The following is a 10,473-nucleotide window of genomic DNA, read 5'->3' on the forward strand; positions in this document are numbered from 1 at the left end:
CCTCTCACCCAACCAGGCCCCACCATACCTGCCCTTCCTTGAAACTCCAGTCCGAGTCTTCCTTCCTCCCCCCCCGCCCAGGTGACAGGTGTCCAACCCCGGGGCCCACAAGGTCGCCCGGCTCTGGGCTCCTAGAAAATCTGGCCAGGATTTTCAGGCGAGCCGGAGCGGGATGCCATCGGATCCGAGATTCATTCCAGACTGCATTTCTAGGGAGGAGGGAGCCGACTTCCCGCGGAGGCTAATTAATGGCCCCTCTGGGTGGCTGGGACAAGGGCAGCGGTAAAGTCCGGCCTGGATCACCGCTCGTCAGAGGCTGTGGACCTTTGAACAGTTCCCCAAGACGGCTAAAAGTTCTTCACCTTTGAGGGTTGGGCAGAGACGGTAGCTGGAAGGGCTGATTCTGCAGGGCAAAGGCTTCCAGGCAGGGCGGCCTCAGACGATGGAAGACTTTTTCCTTTTCAGAGCAGGCTGTAGCCGCTCTGCACCCCAGAGCCCGCTGGGCCCGAAGGCTTGGAGGCGAAGGAGAGAGGAGGTGTCCTTGCTTGAGAGTTGCTGGCTGCACAACTCTTCAGAACTTAAGAAAGGGTCTGCCTGGGCTCTCTACACGGTGGACCCAGGATATGGCCCCTTTAAGGCTCTCGGACCCGGAGCCCCAACTTAGACTAACAAGAGGGTGGTGGTGGTGGTGGAAATGCTCCCGGAGGGATATGATTGTCTCCAATGCGGGCCTATAGGCTTCAGTGAGGTCGCACCAAGCCTGAGGGACCGTTTTCCAATTAAGTTTTGTTCCTTTTTTTTTTTTTTTTTTTTTTTTTTTGAGGGGGAGGGACTGGAGAGAGGACAGAGGGAGGGAGGGTGGGGGAGGACGAGGGGCGCGTGGTTTTCTCATCTCATCCCTGGAGGAGGGGCTGGAGCATCCCGGGCAGCCAATCAGGGACAGGCTGGGGGGGGCGCTTTGAAGAAGTTTGGGGGAAAAAAGTTTGGAAAAGTTTCTATAATAACGAGGGGGCGTCCGGAGGGAGGAGGCAGCAGCGGAGGAGGGGGCGTCACGGAGAAGGGGAGGGAGGGAGCCACGGGTGAAGATACGGCAGCCTCCTGAGCTCCCCCCCTCCCACCCAGACCGGGACCTGGGGGCTCTGGCCGGCTCCATGGGGGCAGCGAGCTGCGAGGATGAGGAGCTGGAATTTAAGCTGGTGTTCGGGGAGGAAAAGGAGACCCCCCCTCTGGGCGCGGGGGGGTCGGGGGAAGGTTAGTGCGGGGCTGGGAAGTGGTCTTGGGGTCAAGAAAGGAAGGGCCCGGAGATCCTGAGACTGGGGATTTTAGGGCAGCGAGCCTGGGGTGGAGGATAAGGGGCTCAGAGGTGGGGGGAAGTCGCAGAGGCTCAGGGGTCTGCGGAGGTGAGGCTGGGGGCCGGGCACCACTTTCTCCTTTTTAGGTCGTGACTGGGGTGGGGGTGGGGGTGCCGTTGGCCGCGCGCCGCCTCTCGGCTGGGCCGTCTGTCACCGGGCTGGGGGGCAGGCGGGAACAGCGGCCCCGGGAGCCCCGGGCGCTGCCAGGGGAAGGGGAAGGGGGCCCCGGAGTGTGTCCCTCGCGGTCCCGGCCCTGGGCCGGCGGACCCGACGCCCGGGGCTGGGGGAGCTCTCCGGGCCCGCCAGGGCGCCCCTCCCCTCCCCCTCCCCCGCCGGCCGCAATGAGAGGCAGATGGCGGGGACTGAGCCGGGGGCGGCGGCCGCCGCTCTCACGGAATTCGCGCTGCCCGCGGCCCCCTCCCCCGGGCCGGGCCCGGCACGCAGCATCCCCTCGGCTGTACCCCCGCCCCCAGATGGGGGGAGCAAGGGAGGAGCCACCTCCCCTCGTTGCCACAGCCCTGGAGCCCCCCTCCCTTGGCCACTGTTGCGATGGCAACTGGGGCTCCTGCCAGCACCGTTTGGGGGTTTGGGAGCCGCTGCTAATTGGGTTCATGTGTGAGTCGCCCCCAGCCCAGCCCTGCGCTTCCCTAAACACGCCTCCAGGCCCAAATCCAGCTCCTCTCGAGTCGACTTCCTCACCTTAAGACCCGCCCCGTCTGGTACCCCTGGTTCCAGGGCCAGGGGCTCAGGTTATCCCAGTGGGAAAAGGCCTGGGACGTCTGGATCTGTGCACTCCACCTTCTGAGGTCCAACTTTGCCTTTGTCTTCGTGGCTCTGAAGGGCATCTCAGGACCCAGCCCCCTTATACTGAGGAGGGGGTGGGATACGGGGCGTGGAGGGCTGGCCACTCGAGGAACCCAGACATCTCACCTGCTTCTCTTTGTCCCCATCTCCTGTGGCATCCCTCTCTCTGTTCCCCTCCCTTCCCATTTCGACAGAACTGGACTCAGAGGACGCCCCGCCATGCTGCCGTCTGGCCCTGGGGGAGCCCCCTCCCTATGGCGCTGCCCCTATTGGCATTCCTCGGCCTCCACCCCCTCGGCCTGGCATGCATTCGCCACCACCCCGCCCGGCCCCCTCACCTGGCACTTGGGAGAGCCAGCCCGCCCGGTCAGTGAGGCTGGGGGGGCCGGGAGGGGCTTCCGGGGGGGTTGGGGGGGGCCGTGTTCTTGAGTGCCCTAGCATCCGCATCACCTCCATCTCTCCCACGCCCGACCCGCCGGCCACGCTGGAGGACAACCCTGATGCCTGGGGGGACGGCTCCCCCAGGGATTACCCACCACCAGAAGGCTTTGGGGGCTACCGAGAGACCGGGGGCCAGGGCGGGGGCCCCTTCTTCAGCCCCAGCCCTGGCAGCAGCAGCCTGTCCTCGTGGAGCTTCTTCTCCGACGCTTCAGACGAGGCAGCCCTGTATGCGGCCTGCGACGAGGTGGAGTCTGAGCTAAATGAGGCGGCCTCCCGCTTTGGCCTGGGCTCCCCCCTGCCCTCGCCTAGGGCCTCCCCTAGGCCATGGACCCCTGACGATCCCTGGAACCTGTATGGTCCGAGCCCCGGAGGTCGGGGGCCAGAGGATAGCTGGCTACTCCTCAGCGCTCCTGGGCCCACCCCAGCCTCCCCGCGGCCCGCCTCTCCCTGTGGCAAGCGGCGCTATTCCAGCTCTGGGACCCCGTCTTCGGCCTCCCCAGCTCTGTCCCGCCGCGGCAGCCTGGGGGAGGAGGGGCCCGAGCCACCTCCACCACCCCCATTGCCTCTGGCCCGTGACCCTGGCTCCCCTGGCCCTTTTGACTACGTGGGAGCCCCACCAGCGGAGAGCATCCCGCAGAAGACCCGGCGGACCTCCAGCGAGCAGGCAGTGGCTCTGCCTCGGCCTGAGGAGCCTGCCCCGTGCAATGGAAAGCTGCAGTCAGGAGCAGAGGAGGCCGTGGCTCCTCCCGGGGGTCCTCGGAAGGAGGTGGCGGGAATGGACTACCTGGCAGTGCCCTCCCCACTGGCTTGGTCCAAGGCCCGGATTGGGGGACACAGCCCCATCTTCAGGTGAGGATTGTGCCTAGCACCGCCTGTGTCTCCAGCCATCTCACTTAGAGGAGGAGGGTGACGGGATGGGTTTGAAGAAAGGTCCTAGTTCTGTGTCCTTGGCATTTCAGAAGAGAATCTGCAACCAGCTTGGCTGCTGCCATCTACCCAGTTTTGGAGAGCATTAAAAAACAAAACAAAACAAAACAAAAACCCCACCCCCTCCAGACAGATAATTTACAAAAGGACAATCACTCCCTGGGGACCAATAAGGAAAAACCTCTCCCCCACCCCCACCAAGAGGACCACTTAGGTAAAGAAGGAGCATCTCTAGGGTGTTCCCCATCCTTAGCTCTATGCTGGCACTGGCTGGGCATGGAACCTGGCTGGATTTCTGCCCTACACCCAGTAGCAGGGAGTCTCCCTTCTCTTAATTTCTAGGGCCCTGACTTACTGATTAAAAGTGTAGCTGCTAATTTGAATAACATAGCTTGCAAGTCAAGGAATTCATACTGAAACAAGCAGTTCTTGAAGTTCGTCCACCCTTTTCATTCAAGAACCCTGCACATTTCAATAATCCTAAATCTTGGGATGTCAGATTGAGTTGGCTCTACGCAGAAAAGTTTCCTGGGGAAAGAAACCTTTACACCTGCTCTCATGGGTTCCTGCAGGGCAGGGTTTCACTTCCGCAGCATGGTTGATATTTTGAGCAGGATGATGGTTGTATGGGGCTGTGGTGGGCGCTGTAGGATAGTTTAGCAACATCCCTGGCCTCTTCTTTCTGGATGGTACCCTCTCCCCTAGTTTCGACTACTCAGAGTGTCTCCAGACGATGCCAGCCACCACCTGGGGGAGGGGGGGTATCTTTGAGTTCAGGACAGGAAAGTTACCCATCTGTAACCCCCAGCTTTCTGGAACTGACCTGTCCAGCCCCAACTAGTGGAGAGGGTGCTGGCTTGGAAACAATCCTGGCTTCTGTCAGTCACTGGCTTGCTTGGCTTGCTGGATTCTACTCCCTGGGCCTCAGTTTCTTTATTTGAAAAACAAAGGGGTAACCTCTGAGGACTTTTCTGGCCTGAAGAATTTCTTTACTTGACTCTTCCCATCCAGGTCTGGGGATTAGGATTAGGTCTAGGTTCACCTCTGCCTCCCCATGAAGGAACCCTCGCCACCCCAAACCCTGTGCTCAGAACTGGAAAGAAAGGAGTCTCAGGCCTTGTGTCATCTTCCACACCCTCATCTCAAGGGGCTCTGAGAGGGCTGTCTCCTATCTCCCCTTGCTTTGGGGCTGGTGGACTGTTTTATTTCTGCTGTGACTTCCTTTCTCCCACACTCACACCCCCTCCTCCCTCACATCCCAGGGAGCTGGGCCCAGCGCTGCTCCGACTGAGGTCTGAGACTGCATATGATCAGTGCTTTTCTCTCCTACCCAGGACCTCTGCCTTACCCCCGCTGGACTGGCCTCTGCCCAGCCAGTATGAGCAGCTGGAGCTGAGGATTGAGGTGCAGCCTAGAGCCCACCACCGGGCCCATTACGAGACCGAGGGCAGCCGAGGGGCTGTCAAAGCTGCCCCTGGTGGTCACCCTGTAGTCAAGGTAAGGGGCAGAGGGCAGTCCTGATAGCCTTTCTCTTCTCCAGTCCCAGATCCCTGCAGATGGGCTCCAGCTGTGCAGACCCATGGCACTGCCCTTTCCCACACTCCCTCTCAGCAATGACCCTGCAGGCAGCCTGGGGGAGGGGCTGGAGTTAAGGGAGGAAGGGTGCACTTCCAGGACCCGGATATACTCTCTCCTTCTCTGTCCCTCCACCCCCGCTCCACTCTTCCCATGGGACACCCGCCTCATGTCTACTCTGGAAAATGGTAGCCTGCCAGATATGGGGGAGGGGTTAGGCTGAGGCCAAAGTTCACTGGGAGTTAGGTTGTCTGTTGAGTTGGGCCAGTCTCTCTTGGAAGATTTCCCCCTTTGCCCAGCTCAGTTTGGGCCTTATTCCAAGAGTAACACTGTAAACTCCAGGCCACGTTTTCTCCACAGCTGGTGCCCAATTCCCCCTGGGAATCCCTTTCAGGACATCCTTTATCTTTCACCATCCTCATCCCCTGGCGGACTGAAAGCCCAGGGATGGATGAAGGATGAGACAGTGGGGGTTTCAGTTGGGTGGCCTCTCTTTCCGTCTGCCAGCTCCTAGGCTACAGTGAGAAGCCACTGACCCTACAGATGTTCATTGGCACTGCAGATGAAAGGAACCTGCGGCCTCATGCCTTCTATCAGGTGCACCGTATCACAGGCAAGATGGTGGCCACAGCTAGCTATGAAGCTGTAGTCAGTGGTACCAAAGTGTTGGAGATGACCCTGCTTCCTGAGAACAACATGGCAGCCAAGTAGGTCCCCACTTCACTTCCCCTCAGTCTTCAGGCTTTAGGACCAGCCTTTTCCATGAGGTCTAAGCTAGGCCCACTCTTCCTCTTCCCAGAAGAGCTAGCTGGACATCACTTCTAGGAACAGGTTCCGGGCCTTCTCATGATCTAGAAGAGGACTTGGGGCCTAGGGAGCACCTTGGAGAGACCACCTGTGATTAGAAAATACCCCCCTAGGTTCCCAGAGAAAGTCATTCAGGGCTTTGGATGAAGCGTGGGGCTTCCTCCTTACAGGGGCCTCGCCATTTGGCTTCAGCTGGGTCGGGGCTTGCCTTCCATTCTCTGCCTTCAGCATTGACTGTGCTGGAATCCTGAAGCTCCGGAACTCAGACATTGAGCTGCGGAAGGGGGAGACAGACATTGGGCGCAAGAACACCCGTGTGCGGCTCGTCTTCCGGGTGCACGTGCCCCAGGGCAGCGGGAAGGTCGTCTCAGTGCAGACAGCATCAGTGCCCATTGAGTGCTGTGAGCAAAGAGGCCCTGTGCCATCTCTATGTCTCTTGCCACTCCCTGTTTGCGTGTGTGTCTGGCATCCCATCTCTTCTGCATAGTGTTTTGTGTCCTGTCCTAGGTAGCCCTGTAAAGGACTCAGCGCTTATTTCTATTATGGAGGGGTTGGGGGCAGTGTTCTAATTTGTCCCTGCCACAGACTCTGTCTCTGGGCTGGACTGTCTCTGGCCTGTCCTCCATCTGTCTCTGGGTGGCCCTGTGTACTTGTTTGGGTAGCTCTGCCCTTAGGTGACGCTGTTCATCTCTGTCTCTGCCCAAGCTCCTCACCTGGTGTGTGTGACCCCAGGGATACTGTTGATTTACTTGTATGTCTGCTACCGAGGAGGACTCCTCCAGGGTCCCGTGGCAGTTATTCCAAGAAGGGTGGGGTCCTCTTGGACTCAGCCCAGCCAGCCTCCTTTCTGCACTGCTCTGCAGCCCAGCGCTCGGCCCAGGAGCTGCCCCAGGTAGAGGCCTACAGCCCCAGTGCCTGTTCTGTGAGAGGAGGAGAGGAACTAGTGCTCACTGGCTCCAACTTCCTGCCAGACTCCAAGGTGGTGTTCATCGAGAGGGGCCCTGGTGAGCACTCATGGGGGCGGGGGGCAGGCAGGAGGAGTTTGGAACGGGCAAGTGAGAGATCTCTGGCTCTGTCATTAAACTAGCAAGTTGAACCTCAGTTTCCTTATCTGTGAAAGGGAACAGATGGACTGCCCTTCCTATTGTCCTGTCTGCTTCCCATGGGGAGATGGGTGTGACAGCAATCTGAAATGCTCAAGATGATGAACAGATGTGAGAAATCACATTCATTTTATTAAAGAGGAGTCAGCTTTGACACAGTTTACTCCCATGTAGATAGTCCATAGAGGAGAGAGGAAGAGGGGACTTATATCCTCCCAGACCCCAAGCCCCTCCTGAGTTATGGACCTGGTAGCACAACTGTGATTACAAAGCCTGTGAGGGGCCTCGGGTCAGTTGTGGGGCTGGAGAAGGGGACATTTAGGGGTCCAAGTAAACCCACCAACCTGAGCCCTTTGCCCTCCCCCCACCCCTGCCCACCAAGAACCCCAGCACCTACACTCAAATGGAGCACCCTGGGACCATGTCAGAGAAGGTTCAGAGATTCTGGATCTTGAGATCAGGGTCTCATTGCCTTCCTTCAAACTAGGACCTTTCTTACTCTTGAACTTCCTCCCAGCACTGTCATGGCAGGGGATGTTTGGAACTGAATGGGAGGGTTCCAGAGTCACCTCTGTCATGAACTCTCTCTGGTTCCCCGGGCTGGCCCTGCCACTTCTCTTGTTTCAGTTTGCTGCCTCTTCCATCCAATTGAGTAAACACGCAGTGGGCTCCTCTGTGAGCCAGGCCTTGTAGGGGCCTTCTGAGTGTGGCCCTGACTCTAGCAGGAGGGGAAGTGGCAGGGGACTGGGCAAGGGGCACGGGCCCTGGAATTGGGCTGGAGCTCTCTGTTCCTCCTGCACAGATGGAAAGCTGCAGTGGGAGGAGGAGGCCACAGTGAACCGGTTGCAGAGCAATGAGGTACCAGTGTCACCTAGGGCACCCACCCCGGGCGGGTGGTGGGAGAAGTCAGGAAATTCACAGCTATGTCCCTTGCCCATGGGAATGGACTCCAGAAGCTACCTCTTCTTTTCTGGAGGAGGCAGTCTGGTCACTCTGGGAGCAGGTTCATCTCTAGGAAATGAAGTTTGCTGTCTAGCAAATGGAAAAAGCCAGGAGGTGGAGTTTGGGTCCTTGAAAGGGCTATGCCGAGCCAGATCCCCGAGGGCTCCCTGCCTCATCCTGTGTTCTTCCCCAGGTGACGCTGACCCTGACTGTCCCTGAGTACAGCAACAAGCGGGTGTCCCGGCCAGTCCAGGTCTACTTTTATGTCTCCAATGGGCGGAGGAAGCGCAGTCCTACCCAGAGTTTCAAGTTCCTGCCTGGTACGTTCTGGGAAAGCCCACGGTGGGGGTGTGGGGATACGGGGAGCTGAGGCAGGGGCAGAGGGATGCGGTGCCCTATCGTGAGGATCCAAGGGATGGATGGAGCCTGGGGACAGAGAAGTGGGCAGAGGCTGTGCAGTGGGGAGACTGCCAGCCCTCTCACCAGTGTGTCCTGCTTTCTCATCTACCCAGTGATCTTCAAGGAGGAGCCTTTACCGGACTCCTCTCTCCGCGGCTTCCCTTCAGCACCTGGCCCCCCCTTTGGCACTGACATGGACTTCTCACCACCCAGGCCCCCATACCCCTCCTATCCCCACGAAGACCCTGCTTACGAAGCTCCTTACCTGTCAGAAGGCTTCAGCTATGGCACACCCCCTCTGTACCCCCAGACGGGGCCCCCACCATCCTACAGAGCTGGCCTACGGATGTTCCCTGAGACTGGGGGTACCGCAGGTTGTGCCCGCCCGCCTCCAGTCTCCTTCCTTCCCCGGCCCTTCCCTAGTGACCCCTATGGAGGACGGGGCTCCCCATTTCCCTTGGGGCTGCCGTTCCCTCCTCCAGCTCCCTTTCGACCTCCACTGCCTTCATCCCCACCGCTCGAAGGCCCCTTCCCTCCCCAGAGTGGTGTTCATCCCCCACCTGCTGAGGGATACAATGAGGTAGGGCCGAGCTATGGCCCTGGGGAGGGGGCTCCGGAGCAGGAGAAATCCAGGGGTGGCTACGGCAGCGGCTTCCGAGACAGTGTCCCTATCCAGGGTATCACGCTGGAGGAAGGTGGGTGTGGGGCTGGGGGTTGTGAGTGTGAGTGTGTGCAAGAGATTGCTCTGCATGTTTGCTGAGGGCTGGAGTTTGGCTTCCCAGAGATGGGGCATCCTGGGGCCTTCAGGGCCAATTGGAGGGTCTCAGGAGGCAAGTGTTTGGTGCATGTGGCCACCTAAATCTGGTTAAACTCAGTTCTGAAGGGTGCAGAGAGTTTCTGCCCCAGCCCTTCTCCTGCCTCTACCCTCTGTCCCAGATCACAGAATTTCCGGGCTAGAAGTACTTTGAAGACCATTCGGCCTAGCTCCCTCAATTGTCAGAGTCACACACTGAATTTCAGAGCGGGGCAGGGGCTTGCTGAGGTCCCAGTCAGGCACATTTTCCCTTGCCTCAGCGTCCCCCCACACATGGTGACTGTAGTCAAGTTTGGTGGTGAGGAGCCTTCGTATTTTGCATCTCCTTCCTCCCACTGGCTACACCCACCTCTGGCCCCAATGACAGTGACTGCCCAAACACCGCAGGCCGAGCCAGCAGGAAAGGGCTAAGATGGGGGCCTGGGAGCCCACATGGATGGAATTGAGTGAGATTTGATTGGGGACAGGTATCAAGACACATTGGGGAAACTGAGGCCCTGTGGAAGAGAAGCCAGTGGAGGAGGAGCCTAGAAGCATCCTAGACTGAGGCCTGCCTGGAATGGATTGGGAATTTCTGGAAAAGGTGGGGACCAGTCCCTAGCCCAATCTTTCAACTGCACCTCCTTTACAGTGAGTGAGATCATTGGCCGAGACCTGAGTGGCTTCCCTGCACCTCCTGGAGAAGAGCCTCCTGCCTGAAGCATCACCTGGCAACCCCAGCCCCCCTGCCCAAGCCCTGCCCACTTTCCCTTCATCCTGGGGTGGCGGTTCCAGAAGCTTGGGGCCAATCTGGATCCTCTTTCTCCAGCTTTTGCCTCCTCTCCCCTGCCCTTAGCTGAGGTGTGGCCCCTGGGCCTGGTGCTGCCTTGGAGGGGCTAAGATGGGGGTGGGGACCAAGGCTGGGTGTGAGGAAAGACTGGAGTGAAGGCTGTGTCTAGTTGTGTACAGGCCATGGTGCTGGGAGGCTGGGGACAGCTTGATGGATAATAAACTGCTCACTGACTAGTGCTTCAGGCTCCAGAAGTCTTTGGACAGAGAGATGGGGCAGCTTACTCTAGCCCTGTATCCCAAAGAGTTTCTCAGTGGAGGGGTGCTGGGGAGGGTTTGAAGGGACTCCAGAGGCTCCCCAGCTGGAGTGAGGTTGGGGGCTTGAGTAGGCCTCTCCTCCCTGGGGATTCAGATTCCTTTAGGAGCTTTGGGATGGGGCCTAGGAATCTGTGTATTTTCAAGTTTCTTTCTCTTACCGCCACTCAGATGATTCGGATTCATAGCCAAGGTCACGAAAACCAGTCTGATCCCTTTTCCCCAT

General features: G+C 58.9%; 1 protein-coding gene across 1 annotated transcript; it reads left to right on the forward strand.

The window, feature by feature from the left end:
* The first annotated feature begins 928 nt into the window (after positions 1–928).
* NFATC4 (nuclear factor of activated T cells 4) lies at positions 929–10,172 on the forward strand. The gene is made up of 10 exons (XM_045450557.1): positions 929–1,251; positions 2,351–3,446; positions 4,859–5,021; positions 5,607–5,806; positions 6,135–6,307; positions 6,770–6,910; positions 7,812–7,867; positions 8,145–8,271; positions 8,464–9,045; positions 9,796–10,172. Exons 1-10 carry the CDS (start codon positions 1,152–1,154, stop codon positions 9,861–9,863), a joined length of 2,706 nt encoding a protein of 901 aa, XP_045306513.1. The 5' UTR covers positions 929–1,151; the 3' UTR covers positions 9,864–10,172.
* The last annotated feature ends 301 nt before the right edge of the window (positions 10,173–10,473 follow it).

This window comes from Leopardus geoffroyi, chromosome B3 (genome assembly GCF_018350155.1).
Source record: "Leopardus geoffroyi isolate Oge1 chromosome B3, O.geoffroyi_Oge1_pat1.0, whole genome shotgun sequence".
Taxonomy (NCBI): Eukaryota; Metazoa; Chordata; class Mammalia; order Carnivora; family Felidae; genus Leopardus; species Leopardus geoffroyi.